At 36.2% G+C, this 15,502-nt stretch overlaps 1 protein-coding gene across 1 annotated transcript; it reads right to left on the bottom strand.

The window, feature by feature from the left end:
- Window positions 1-12,789: 12,789 nt before the first annotated feature.
- On the bottom strand, window positions 12,790-14,735 carry LOC134638287 (beta-1,3-galactosyl-O-glycosyl-glycoprotein beta-1,6-N-acetylglucosaminyltransferase-like). Its single transcript, XM_063488804.1, has 4 exons — window positions 14,428-14,735; window positions 14,226-14,319; window positions 13,395-13,799; window positions 12,790-13,275 (listed from the first exon to the last, which is right to left on the bottom strand). Exons 1-4 carry the CDS (start codon window positions 14,733-14,735, stop codon window positions 12,790-12,792), a joined length of 1,293 nt encoding a protein of 430 aa, XP_063344874.1.
- Window positions 14,736-15,502: the final 767 nt, after the last annotated feature.

Genomic DNA, 15,502 nt, shown 5'->3' with positions numbered 1-15,502 from the left:
ATAACTATCTGACTGAATAGTTTTCTTGTCAGATAGAGAAATAAAATGAGTTGCAAAATGTAAAAGCAAAATTTCTCCGCCTGGGCTGCCTTGCACCGCTGTCTGTTTTAATGTGTGAACCCGCCCCTCCCCCGGACAGTCGGGGATAAGTGCGCTAACATACCTGGAGGTTGCTGTTTTAATGAGTGTTTGACAGAAAACGACAATGGCGGAGTTATGCATGATAGGTGAGTGCTAGTAAATAATTTTCCAGTACATGTACGTTACACATGCTATTTTTTAAAATTATGATTATTATTTCGCTAGCTATCAAACCCGCGGGTGATGATTGAAATGCACTGAGTGTGATGCAATACGGCAGCGGTATTATAGCAGTTAGTTATGGCAGGGAGATTTATGGAGCATGCTGTGAACTTAGCTAACATTGCTTAGCAGTAGCAGTAATATGAGTTACTTTACTCAAGTGAAAGCTTTAAACATTAGCCTGATACATAGCTAGCCAACTTAAGGCTTTCAACAGACCCAGATGCTCCATTTCAACTTTTGTCAAAAGTACTGACTTCAAACTATATACCAGTTTTTAAACTGTGTTGATAGGCCACGTAAAACCAGAGTTATGATCAAAAGTACACTTGATGTTTTTTTCCTAAATAAAACAGAGGCGTTTACTACAGGAAGAGACGGTAAAAACGGCGTTTTCTAAGGACAGCGCTAGCAAACACTCTCCGCTTGTGAGCAAAAAAGGAAAAAAAACACCCTTCCCTATTTGTGTCAAACAATCAAAAATATATATGGAAACGTGAGATTTGGTTGTTTAGGAAGAGGGGGAAGTTTTAGGAGTGAGCGTGCAAAAGAAAGGGAGAAAGTGAGTTTTCACAGGTGAGAGACTTGTGACGTTTAGCGTGTTTGGAGTCTCAAGTTAGTGTGTTGTCTTGTGTAGTTAGTGTGTAGTGTAGTCGTTGTTTTGTTTTGTGTGTCAGTTCTACTAGTGAATGTCACAGTTGCTGCAAAAAGCCACCAAAGGCAGATTTCAGTGTAAATGCTGTCTCCAGGTGGAAAACGTTAGGAGTGATACACCTGCTGTTGTCATACCTGCAGGGTTTATCCCTGTGCTGGGTGAAATAATGGTAATATGAGGGACCGATCCATATGGTCACAAAGAATAGTCACTTGTTTTTGTGCTACCAAGTTCCCCGGCTTTCATTCAAAATGTGTTTATTGTGAGCACCGACACATTAGACTACTTAAACATTATAAATGGCTTCAAGCTCACACTGAGGCCTGTGGGGCAGCATCAGCCACTGAGGCAGTAGACAAATATGTCTTTTTGTATATGGATATTTCATACATTAAGGCTGCCTGTTCATTTAAGGGAGATGAACAATACATTATAATTGTACCTAATAATATCACTGATGATAGATTAAATAAGTAGATTTTAGGTAAATGCTTGTGCATTCTTTAAGTCGTATATATTAAACTCAACTGAGTATGTTATCTGTTCAAAGCCTCTCCCAGTCAGTGCTGTTCTTCATGCCTGTCTTACTGTACATGATGTTATTAGCACAAACACTTTAAAGGTGATCATTTAGGACTTCAGCAATAATACAGACAGCAATGTAGTTAAACATCTTACAGTTAGTTTTATTGGGAATTAACTTAAAAAACAAACAAACATCTGTCTCCTATTTTTTGTGTCATACAGGAAAGAAGCATCAATATCTGATGAGAAGACTTAATAATTTTTTCAACAGAAGATGAATATCTCTAACAAGTTGATTTGTTCACATTTGCACATCTTAATTTTTTAAGTGAAATATGTTTTTGGAGTTTACTATATGTATCTAAGACAACCTTTTCCTTTTGCAGTATTTTTCTGTGGTCCGTTTTTCTATGTTATAACAAAAGGGGAACAAAGGTGTTTAAGTTCACCTAGGATGATTTGTTTTAATTTTCACATGGTCTTACTGTGGTGATGTGAATTTGGGGGGGGGGGGGGGGGGGGGTAAAATGCGCTGGAAAAAGTTGAAAATGGGCCTTGAAAGTGCTTAAAGAGTGCTTGAATTTGACCCTGAAAAAGGTGTACGAACCCTGTATGCAATAATTTACAAGTTTTAGTGTTATTTGTTATGTAAGGTAAAGATAATTACTTTGTGATTAATGAATAAGTCAAAAGGTTAAAGGTAATACACTGTTTGATTTACTAATAGTCTTTTATTCTGTATGTTGTAGCTCTTACGGTGTGTTCACATACACGGCTGTTTAATAAAAGGATTGTGAACCATCAGTTTGAGAGACCATCTTTTCAACCGGGGATGCTACAGAGAACATCTGTTGTTTAAAAGATTTAATTCACTTCAGCAGTTGAAATTACAAGTTAAAGCGCTGGACCTCGATGTGAAATCAGCAGTCTGCTTCGCAAAAAGGATGACTCTCAGAGTGAGTGATACAGACTACGACAAAAACAAGTATTATTATGACTATCTTTCTTCTGAGAAGCGACGTGACGTCCTGGCGTCTCCCTGTTTGTCAGGGCTCTGTGTGCGGGCAGGTGGAGATGTGGATCCAAGTGCAGGACTCAAACACTAACTTGAAACTCAAAACCTCAGCTTTATTGCTGGTGATACACAAAAACATGAACTGAACAATGATACTGACAACTGAAACACACAGGCATAATTCTGAGGGTACGACGCGACACCGAGCATGGGAAAACACAGGGCTTATATACACAGGGTAGTAATGAGGGAATGGGCAACAGGAGGGAGACACAGCTGGGAGAGATCAGGACTAACAAGACAGGGGAAACAAAGCAGCATACACTAACATAAGACAAAGACTTTCACAATAAAACAGGAAACATGAAACACTACTCAAAGACACGGACTCAACACAGAGAGACAGACAGAACATGACACATGGAACTGAACTATACATGAAACCACAATTCCTAAAACATGGATAACAGAAACATGAAACTCTAATAATCATCACCATCACAAGAGAATAAGAAAACAATCCATCATTCAAAATTAAACCAAACCATAACTCAAAATACTGGGTCCAACAGACACAGAACCGTGACACTGTTGATCGTCTCCTCCAGGAAAAAACACCTCCCTCACCTAGCCTTGATTATTAATATTATCTAGCAATTCTAAGCCTGTTATTTTCTACTTATATTCCAAGTTCGGGACATTCTGTTTGGACTCGCTCGGCTCAGAAAATAACATCCTGACTTTAATCAGTTATTATATGTTAGCATGTTTACAAAACCCTCTGCACTTCTACATGTCAATCACGATAATTCAATTCAGTCATAGTGCTGAATTGAAGCTTTTGACCCCTATTACATGGAGTGCCAACTCTTTAATTAGCACATAGCAATGTGTATGCAAAAAATCATTTAAAAAACAGCTTTGTTTCATAATTTTATTCCTAACAATGTCAAAAATAAATCTTTGATTTTTGAATCTATTTACTTATTTCTCTTTTTTTTAAATCGTGTATTAAAAAAGATTTATAAAATCAGATTTTTAGTTTGGAATTCAAAAATGTTTGTGAAATTTTTATTGACAGTTTCATTCTTTTTTTGTGAAATTCATTTTTGATTATTTATTAAGGGATAATAATTCATTTTCAATTCACAAGTATTTATTAATGGATTAATCATTCATTTTGAAATATTAATTTTAAAGTAGTGTTTTTATTTAAATTAAATTATTAAATAATAATTTACTTTAATAATGTTTGAATAATGATATGATAATTCAAAAATGAATTCATAAATGAATTTAAAATGCATATTTTACCTTTCAATTCATTATTTAAGCACACAATTCTGTATTTCAATGCGTGTGACTCTTGTGGTCCTCCATAGCCAAGTGCTTGGTGCTATATACAGTAAATACATAAATAACATTTAACTGAGTTGAACAGAATATCTTTAAACTGTACACATTTCCTGTTTATATCTATGCAAGCCACAGGAGGAAAGAGTTCAGAAAACATTTGGTTAAGTTAATGTAATAAGGTAGGTTAAGCTTTATGTTTGGGGCCATAGAGTTGCTGGAAATTGAATCATTTTCCCTGCCTGCTGTTTCCACAATCAATTTCTCTGTAAAACTAAACTTTTGCAGTTTTTTACCTTTGGGTTATGAAACTATCACCATGTTATGCTGGATTAGCAATGGTAGTCTGCTTATATATTAATGTAGTTCATTTAATTTCAAATAACCATTTAAATACAAGCTAAAAAGCAAGAAAACTACTAGTTAACGATCAAATGAAACAAAAGAGAAGAAGAACTTTAAAACAATCCCAAAGGTTTGGTTTGACCTTGGTCCTAGATATTATTTAACATTGTATGTCATAAGTTGATAAACACTTAATAAATATAAATGATAACATGAGACATAATAATAATAATCATGATAATATTAATATTCACCATCATCATCACAAATGAAAGTAAAAAAGGCTAACTAAATTTTTAATTTGGGATCACAAAATGTCCATGGTTTCCCACTTACAGGTAGGAGGTCAGTCAACTTCATCTCACCAAAGAACAAGCACAACACTTAAAAGCGGATGATCTGATATCGTTGTGTTGGTGTTGTTCCCAGATCATCATGAAAATGTTGTTCCAGGTTCAACATTGCAAGTCACCAATCAGAATATTGTGACGTTATTATTTTGTGCGCCAAGCCATTCGTGCATTTATGAAATTCCAGTGTTGCAGGGACAATATCAATTATGCTTACCATTTATTAAAGGGTTAAGGTTAGGGTTAGGGTTGGGGTCAGGGTCCGTTGATCGGCGGACAGAGGCGGTTTCTCGCAGCTTAAGTACAGTTTTTTGTTTTACGGCGGTTTTTCCCGAAGTCGCAAAAGTATGACGTCACAACATTCTGATCGGTCACTTGCAATGTTGATTCTGGAACAACATTTAGTATGATGATCTGGGAACAACACCAACACGACGATATCAGATCGTGCCTTAAAAGCAGTCTGTGAAACCTTTTTGGGGGGGGAGGGGGGGTTGTTGTTTTTTATGTAAACCTGTGAACAAATGTTTAAGATCTCTGTGTTTTTTATCTATAAATTTGGTAGCTGCTACTACAGCAAAATATGAAAATCTGGAATCTAAAACAGGAACCACCTTTTACTGGCTTAAATGAAAGAAAAAGTGATCATCTCTTATCTGGGATGTTTTGTGCACTGGCATTTCTTTTAAGTTATCTGATGCATCAAACCTGCAGGACAACTTTTTAGTCCTTCAGTTAAACTGGTAAGCGATGGTATCTCTTTTAAAAGACATATTTGTTTCGTACTTCAGGATTTGTAGTCATCACAAGAATGTGTTAAACAAATATATACCACAGAGATCTTATAGCAAACAGAAATGCATTTAACGTACTCAGGCAATTACAGTGTTATTTCCCCGCAGCCTTAACACCAAGAGTAAAACTTATCTAGTCGGCATAGCAGGAATAAGTATACTGCACCTGACAGAAATAACATGCTCTTACTTTAAAAGATACGTTGCTCAATCACATGGTTCTCTTCTCCATGCCACTTTCTTCACACACACACACACACACACACACACACACACACACACACACACACACACACACACACACACACACACATACACACACACACACACACACACACACACACACACACACACGTAATCCATCATTCAGTTTTTAACTGTTTATTCAAGCTTGAGACACATAAGACTTGAAGCTTCTCTGTTATCCAATGGGAAGAAGGATAGTCCATCAAAGAGCATAATACTATCCTGTTGTTCAAAATAAAATCTTAATTTTAGGTTATGTAATGTAAATGTAAAGCAACATTAGACTACATGGAGTGCTTGGATTTTTTTCTATGACTTTCTATGAGTAAATCAACTCTTTTTAACTGATTATCCAAGTTTAAGTCACAACTTGAACAATATTTGTTATTCGAACAGATTGTTCTCAATAATGCTACTGCCTTCACACACACACACACACACACACGCGCACACACATATAGGTGTGAAGACAGTGTAAACACATCAAATGTAATATAAATCTAACGTAACACTAGATTGGTTGGACCAGTTTAGATTTATCATGTGAATGCACAGAAAACTGAATTAGCTTGTCCTGGCAGAAATCTAAAAGTAGACATCAATTAAAACATGTCAAAGTAAAGTGTTGTCATAAATCTCCTCGCCACAGACACACATATAGGTATGTCACACAAAACACATACAAAGGTGTGTGCGTGTGTGTGTGTGTGTGTGTGCAGGCATGTGCGGGGGGTGGGTGGTTGGGGGGTGGGGGGACGCAGACTGATGCAAGAAAAACCAGTAAGTAGGGTGTACAGCGTACACTGTAGTCTAAAGCACACAGGAGTATTAGCTTATTATGTACACATTGGTAAACTGTCTTGTAGCAACTGACAAATTGAAACATATGAGCGTGCTGTCTGTGCAACAGCATGACAAACATTACCTGTCCTTTTATTAACACCACAAGTAGTGCTGGTCATTAGTATGAAATTGTGAAAAATTATGAATTATGAAAAAACTGTATTATGAAAACACTGTATTTATAAATTAAGAAACAGATTGTAATGGATTTATATTTCAAATATGACAAAAATCTTGATTTTACAGCAGCAACATGATTGTATCTCTACAATTTAAAAATTCAGTAAGCATTCTGCCTTGCACAGAGTGGATAGTCAAACAAATTGAATCATCATAAATACATTATTTTGTATTTATTAGTTTATTTTGAAATTCTTATTACTTTTTATAGCACTAGGAAAAAATAATAAGGAAAGGAGTCTGGATCAGCACCATGATGAAAACTTGTGGCCATAGTATATACAGTATTCTGGAGAACGTATAAAATGTCACTGTATGTGTGTATGTGTTTGTGCATGTTTTATGTGTATAGATTTTTTTTTAAATTATTATTTATGATATAACATTGTCCAGACATGCCCTGTAAGAACATGAGAAGGAAACAGTGACAAAAGGTGCTGTGTGAGGCTGCTGAAGGCAGTGGATCCCTCACCAGCTGGATTAAAAAGAACACAGGTAATAATACACATGTACCAGTTGTTGCATTCTAGAGGTATTCAAGTATGAAAGCAATATTAAACACAATTCAATGATCCACAATGATCCAATTAATGAATGTGGGTCGTTGGACTAGTTTAGATTTCTCGTATGAATGCACAGAAAACCAGTTAACGACGACTCAACAGTAACAGCAATGATAATTATCCGTGTGTGTGTGTGTGTGTGTGTGCGTGTGTGTGTGTGTGTGTGTGTGTGAACACAGTACATCAAAATTTAACGTGAATATAATGTAGTTGGAGTAGTTTAGATCTTTCGTGTGAATGCACAGAAAACCAGTTAACCATAACTCAACAATGACAGCAATGATCATTATCCGTGTATGTGTGTGTGAGAGAGCACAGTACATCGAAATGTAATGTAAATATAATGTAACACTAGACTGGTTGGACTAGTTTAGATCTTTCGTGTGAATGCACAGAAAACCAGTTACCAATGACTCAACAGTGACACATAATTTGCTCCAGTTTCTCTAGCTGAACCTTAAAAAAATCCCAACAATCCCACCATTTGACAGGCATATCTTGGCATGATGAGTCTTTAAAAAAGGTATAAAAATGTCTACAGATGAATAGTATCTGAAAATTGTACACTCATTCTCCTTAGATATTGAAAATACTCTTTGGTTTTGTCTAAATTCTCTGAAAAGCCTTCATTAATTTTCTTATGCTTTTTAACCTTTCACTGTAAAGCGATCTCTTTCCTTTCTTCTCAGACAGCGCTGTCATAAATCTCCTCCCGTCAATTAACATGTGGATCCATCCTTTACATTGCTGCCATCTTGTGGTCATAGTTGGATGTCGCTGAAAACTGAGTTTATTTCTTTATGTTTTGAGGGTGTGTCCATCTCCCTTTTAACAGTGACTGGAGCTGGGCAGCTGAGAGGCCAGCAGCTTTTCTCTGGTGGTTTTCGCATGCGCATTGTGGAAAAACCACAGGTCTGACGGTAGAGTGGAGGACAGTAGAGCTTTGCGATACACGGTCAAAAAATGTCCCATCTTATCACACCCGAGCACCACTGAACCTGGATTGAATGGGTGTGGAGACAGCTGCAAGCGGTAGTAGTCATGCTTGTGCTGACAAGTTGCAATTGTATTGTAAAAAAAAAAAAAAAAAAAAAACCAACAGGGCTTTAACACCAAGTAAAATAATATGTACTGATGCTTTTAACCTATAATGGATCTTATTTTGGGCAGAGCAATGTGATTTGTGAGCTGAATCATCTTACATTTGCCAAATTCTGAACACATTTTAATGACCACCAAAAGACAGTGTTGTGATTATATTGTACAATAATTAGTTAACACAGTAAAAAAAAATCTTTCTGCGTTTCCTATGTATTGATACTGTAGGGGTTTTTTTGGGCAACCTGGAATGTAAATATGCTTGTCTTTAAAGGACTTTGGGTCAACATCTGTTGTTTAAAAGGTTTAGGGGTGGCTGTAGCTCAGTTGGTAGAGCAGGTCAGCTACTAACTGGAAGGTTCGATCCCAGTCTGCTACAGTCTGCATTCCAAATATCCTTGGGAAGAATACTAACCCCATGTTGCTCTCCGATGCCTCCATCGGAGTGTGAATGTGTATGAATGTTAGATAGGGAGCACTTAACAGTTTAGAAAAAGTGCATGTGTGAATAGGTGTGATTGGGTGAAAGAATTAGTTGTATAAAGTGCTTTGAGTGCTCAGATAGAGTAGAAAAGCGCTATATAAGAACCTTCCATTTACCATTTAAAAGTGCTATAGGTTATAATGAATCAACGTGACAGTCAACAGAAAAAGGTTCAGAAAATTTTCAATGTGCAAATTTGAGGTGTATTTTTTAAATAAAAATGATAATAAAATGTATTTAACACAGTTCAATTGGATACATACTAGAATTTGAGAACAGAAGCAAAGTATCAATCCAATTACGTTAGTGTCAGTTAGATACTGATAATAGTGTTGTATCGATGCTATTGATATTTGGCCAATATCATGCAAAGAAGATGTAGTCTGAAAAAGTTGTCAATAACTTCTTTAGTTATCAGCACGACAAACATTGACAATGATGGAGAGAGGACGTCAGCTGTGAATATGCCCAGTCTAATAAAACAGGCAAGTTGAAGAGGTGCAGGCTCAGGAGCACTTTAGGATTAACATCTAAAAGGATATCTGAACATAAGAAGTTAAATTAATTGTTTTGCCAAACTCCACATTTGTTCTCATTAATATTTTTATAACATGTCACTGTGAGGGTCCAAGCAGCCAAGGCATAGAGGGTACAGGAAAAAATGTCTTCAAAGTTGGTTTTCCTTATTTTAACCCTTAAAAAAGTTCAAAAGGCAAAATTCAAAAACATAATTAGCAGGCCCATAAAAGAGGTCAACTCTAACAAAAAGTAACTTCCAGAAACTTAAACAAACAAAGTGGACACAACTTAACTCACAAACTAAACTAATTACAAAGACACAGGAGGGTAGCTTTTATAGTGGTTTGGCCAAACCAGTTACACACAAAAGGGGAAAACAAAAACACACACTAATACTAACTAAGCACAGAACATAAGTAAACCTAAAACACCCCTGTTTGTGATAGAACATGGTTGGTCCTGCTGAGCAGGCGTTTTGTTCTCATCCTCAGTCACGCCTTTTGCCCAGACAGGAAACAGCCACCGCCCTAAACCAGGTAACTCAGAGAAAGAGAAACATAATTAATATAACAGAAAACATTTTTAGAAAAACCACACAATGCTATTATGTGTGCTATTATGTGATTACATAATATCAGTGTTAGGTTTAAATAAAATGATTATTGAATTATATTAATGAAATAACTGCAAACCAAACTAATAAAGTGAACAAATGGACTTGATGATTTAGCTCATTTAAAAAAGGTTTCATATATTTTAATGTTCTTTGAAAATCAAGATGTAGGCCTGTGTTTCTGAGCTAATGAACAACGATTTTTCAATAGATATGTGGTCCTCACAGGACAGCCACTAAATTTTATGTGCAATTAAATTGACAATTTTATGTGTGGTGAGGTGTAGTAATATTATTGTAGCATTCTTTATGCAGGAAGGAGTGCAGAAAAGTAAAGACGTCCATGTAGAGTACAGACAGACAGCAACAATGGCTTGTTTTAAAAATGTTATCTTGTTAAACAGAGAAATGGAGGATGAAGGAGTTTTTGTTAGTGTGCATATTGTCGTCTCTGCTTGCCTTTCTGTAAAAGACCGCACACCAGCACTTCTTATCTATTCTCATGCTTAAGTGTCAAATATTGACTCATTTTAGAAAAACTGTTACACCCCATGCACTGCAGTACCTTGCTTTGATCTTGAATTCTCACCTTAGAGCACCACTGGTTGTTTTTCTTTTTGTCAATTAATCCCCATTTTTTTCCACATCTACTGACAGTATAGTCCCTCACTTACATTGGCTCTCTGCCTTCCAACGTAAAGCTAAACCAGACTGGACACAGAATTGCAGGAAACAGCACCAAAGTAAGTGATATGTAAGTATTCCACTGCTCCCATTTAACAGAGTAAAGCTGCTCCCATTTCAAACCAGGAAATGTTTGTCCACATTAAAAAAAAAAGAAGAAGAAGAAGAAGAAAAAGAAAATGTGTTTGTTCCAGTCAAACAGGATTCCAACATGAGAAGTAGTTCATCTGTAATAGTAGAACCCAAGATATTTAGTGGTAATGTTAAACAGCTTTACATAACCTTGCCAGACTGATATTGTGGTAGAACATCCAAACACAACAGATTAGCCTTCTGTATTTTGATTAAATGTCATGTTTATTGCTGACCTGCTATATAAAACCTACTTTTTTGCAAAGTTTTGAATTTGACATCTCATTCACCAAATATTTCTTTGACATGGTGAAAATCAGTTTAAGTCAAACAGTCTGTAAATAAGTCACCCATCCAACAATGTTTTACTGTAATGTGGATAAGTCTCACTCATTTCTTTTCCTTCTTATTTCCCCTCTCAGAGTCAACAAGGGGAAAAAATTAGAAAAATCCAATTCAGATCTGAACGTGTTGAATATACAGTAATACTGTGGTTGTGGTGCAGAGACTGTGGTGTGCTGAAGGGAAACGCTTTATACTATAATACAGTACTCTCAGCACTTGATTATTTTCCCCTTCTGTTTTCTTTTACTTCATCTTTTATTTCAACCATGCAGCTCAGATTGTCTTGTTATTGGCTTGTACCAAACATGTGTTAACAACAAATATGTATTGATAATTAACTCTGGGTTATTATAATAGCGCATTTTCTAAAGCCACAGTGATGCTCTTGAGTAGTACCACCATCCCATCTAAAAAACAACAAAAATGAGCAGAAGGCACAGTAAGTTTACAGGAGATGTAATTTAGTTTAAAGAAATTTATTGAAGTATTTTTAAATTGAATTATGTCAGCGATCTGCCTGATGCCACTTACTAATCAAAAGTCAATATAGATGAAGTATTTGTCTTTATACATGTAATACAGAAATTAATAAACAAAATAAATTCAGTATGTTATTTGGTGATGTTTTTTTGTTATGTTAAATCTTGTGTGCTGTCTTATATTTGTGTTTGAACATCCAAATACTTTGACGACACCAGCTGAAATTATGAAGGTGTGGGTCACTCATTATACAGCAATGTTTCACATTATGTTGCAATCCCTAACCCTCAGTCAATATTTATATAAAGTGCTTACAGTGTTGTCACCCCTTATGTCACTGTGAGAATAAAGTAGCAGAGCTGTATTGTTCTGTAACAGAAGTTGTTTGTAATGCTTTTAGTTTGAAATTACTCTGACACACACACCCAAAATCACAGAAGTGTGCTAGTACTGAATATTTGTGTGTGTGTGTGTGTGTGTGTGTGTGTGTGTGTGTGTGTGTGTGTGTGTGTGTGTGTGTGTGTGTGTGTGCGTGCGTGTGTGTGTGGTTGTGTGTGTGTGTGTGTGTGTGTGTGCGCGCGCGCATGTTTGCAAGACAGTTATTCTTGGGTACTCATGATGAAATACTGTGTCTATTATTTTGAGAGTTAGGTTAGATCATATCACTTTTATTTATTTGTACATCTTTCTTTGTGGCTTGCATGGTACTCATTCTCTATCTCTGTCTCCTTCCTTTCACACCCTAACCAGATGTAGCTGTTGGCCACCCCTCCCTAAGGCTGTTTCTATTTCTTCCCGTTAAAAATGTTGCCATGTGATTGCTCTTAGGCTGTCGTCTGATTGTTGGGGTTGTTTCTGTAATATTGGCAACCGTTACTGTGATTTAAGGCCATGTAAATAAAATTGAATTTAATTGAACAGAATATTTCGAAACTAATAATATTTCGTTTTTTGTATCTATGCAAGCCACAAGGAGTTTTTCCATTGGGTTATGAAACTTTCACATGCCATGCTAGATTAGCAACATTTGTCTGCTGAAATGTAAATAAAGGTAATAGTAATTTAATTTTTAATAAACATTAAAAGACGTGCTGAGTTTGAAAAAAAAAACCTACAATGAAATTAATATTTTATGTACATCCTCAACTTTCATAACACATCTATCTCCACATGACAATCATGATCCAATGCTATCCAAGAATGTGTTTCTAGTTTTAGTATCTAATAGAATTGTCTTTTATAATAGATAATTAACTCTCCACCTAAACTAACTCTATCAGTGCCTTGTGTCTCAGATATTTCTCCAAGCAGTAGATAGCAATGGGATCTCTGTCTGCATCAAACTTATTGGCAAAAAGGTGATGCTGTTCAATCAACCACTGCAGGTCTCCAGCACCATACACACATATTGATCTGACATGATGACCTTTACATTCTGGGTATGCTGCTTGCAGAGAATCCTCTGACCCCTCGTGCCAATGCCACTTCACCATCCGTGCAATGGCATTGATGTCTGTCATGTCAAATTTACGGTTGGGCCATTTTGAGCCAGGAACACCAGGTATTCGTTGTATTGTTGCCCACAGAAACTCATCAGGACTGTAGGTGTCTTTGGCCCACTCAATGAGGGCCTGTATTCGCTTGTCTTCCAACACACTGCGAACGTAACCTCGGTTGACCACAATGTAGGCATTTCCTGATAGTATGGGCAGATTGAAGGGAGCTGGATCCTTTGTTTTTCCTGTTCGCTGGGACAATTGTAAAGTTAACATGATGGGGAGTCAGTCTGAGTTGAAGGTTTTTAGAATAGCAAAGTGAATTGATAATAACTACATGATACATTATAAAAAATATCAAAAATATGTACCTGGACATTTCCATCAACTACTTGGTAAGCATTCATCACCCTCTTCTTCTTTCCTTGAGGCATTTCCTCAGACTCCAAACTGTTACCTCCTTTTAGTGAACGCAAAGCTTGCACAATTTCCAAGTTAGTTTTTAGAGGGAAATCCTGACCACAGAGGTTGATGAAGTATTTCCATGTCGTACTGGTGTTATAGAGATCAGCCATGCAGTTAAGATCAGCCTGTACACGTGTCCAGCCAGCGTAGACCACATTCACAGTCTTGCTGACCATGAACACATTTGGGAAACAGGAAGTAATGGCCTTGATGGCAGCATAGACTGAGGCCTGTGCTTTTTTGTCCACATGGACACAATAAATATTTTGAGGTGCGTAGATAGCTCGCAGTAGTCGCTCAAAGTTCTGCACCTACAGATAAAACACTTTAGTTCTCTTTGAGAAATGTTTTTGCCTGGTTGGTTTACTGAACACTTTAATGGTTATTTAATGAATGATCAAAACTACAGCAGAAATGTGACATATCCATTATAATATGATCACCAATGTGACAAATGTAGCAAGTAAACAGTTTAATCCGATTGGGTGAATCTGTTATTCAAGTTGCATATATATATATGCATACATATATGTATGTATGTATGTATGTATGTATGCATACATATATGTATGTATGTATGTATGTATATATAGATAGATAGATAGATAGATAGATAGATAGATAGATAGATAGATAGATATAGATATAGATATATATAAAATCTAATTAAGATGTTAAGCATTGTGAATTTTATCAATTCCCAATTTGACCACTGCAAAATTAGAGACAATACATACCTTGTGATGTACAACCATTGAGTAAGCCAGAGGAAACTCCTCTTCTTCCTTGCTTAACGGGAATGTTATGTATTTCCTGCTTGTTTGGAATTTCCTGTAAATTTACAGTTTTGAAGAAGTAATGTTGTTTTGGAAGGCCATGTATTTAAATCATGACTAAGAGTTAAAGAGTTACTGAAAGCTCCAATTTAGAGCAACAAACCTGCAGTTTTGGGTTGCATTAATATAATACTCATCAGGGATCTGAATAATCTTCTGGAAGTCTTTGGTGATGGTCAGTAATTTTGCTTTCAGCAATGCCTCCTTCTCTCCCTGCAGGATCGCTGAGCAGTTGCAAACTTTCTCTGGGCTCTCATCATTATTGGTGTACTCTAGCCATTGATACCTGAGGATGTAGGCAGGACGTCTACCTGTTTTCAGTGGAATAAGTAGGGAAAGCATCCATAGTGATCCCAGTACAGCGATGAACTGTAATAACTGTAGCCGCCAGCCTCGTTTTAGAAACCACATTATTTACAATAAGAGGAGAATCTGAAATACAATAATATTAAAGCGTGTGAGAGCTGCTAAAAATGTCTGACAGACACCTCTGAAATCATAAAATAAATATTAATGTGATTAATGTTTGCTAATATGTAGATAAGTTCCTTTCATGAATTTATGATAAGGGGTAGATCAGTCCATCCATTATGACAACCTGGAACCAAGAGATGATATTAAGGTAGATAGCATCCATATGAACTACAATTCAACTTACAACAATAAAAAAATGTATTTTAGCTTTTTAAAAGTTGCTTGTGTTTTGTGTGGGAGCAAAATATGAGCTCTAAGATGTTTTTCCTACAGAAAGTCAGTGAGCAGCCTTCTTTGCCTGTTTCGAGCATTTGTGAAGTATTAAATAGAACTGTATGTTTTATTTTCACCTAACATATCCTTTTTGAATTTCGTAACACAATATAGCAAAAATGCTAAACTTTGTTGTGCAACTACATTCTATTCACTATTTTACTAACATTTCTGCAACCAGAAATGACTATTTGTAGATAAAAGTGTTCATCATTTCTTCTTTCTTTTCTCTTCTTTCTTCTTCTAGTATAGGCCTGTAAAACTAAGCTTTTCCCCCATTCTCTTCTTTTTGTATGCTTCCCTTGGGGTCCGTTTCTGAAAGGCATAATATCTGCTTTCATTGCTGTGCAGATGACTACTGATATATTTCCCTATGCAAACCAACACCTATGCTTCTATTCAGGCACTGGTGAACTTTCTTAGAGATATAC

The sequence above is a fragment of the Pelmatolapia mariae genome, linkage group LG12 (genome assembly GCF_036321145.2).
Source record: "Pelmatolapia mariae isolate MD_Pm_ZW linkage group LG12, Pm_UMD_F_2, whole genome shotgun sequence".
Lineage (NCBI taxonomy): Eukaryota > Metazoa > Chordata > Actinopteri > Cichliformes > Cichlidae > Pelmatolapia > Pelmatolapia mariae.
Note: the sequence above shows the minus strand (reverse complement) of the source record. Positions and strands in the feature narration are given on the sequence as shown.

What these genes read in the sequence shown, in the direction of transcription:
- LOC134638287 (XM_063488804.1), bottom strand. Translation starts at nt 14,735, where the DNA reads ATGTGGTTTCTAAAACGAGGCTGGCGGCTACAGTTATTACAGTTCATC. An exon ending in AATGCAACCCAAAACTGCAG is followed by an intron (nt 14,320 to 14,427) that starts GTTTGTTGCTCT and finishes GTAAATTTACAG; the next exon opens with GAAATTCCAAACAAGCAGGA. An exon ending in TAGTTGATGGAAATGTCCAG is followed by an intron (nt 13,276 to 13,394) that starts GTACATATTTTT and finishes CAATTGTCCCAG; the next exon opens with CGAACAGGAAAAACAAAGGA.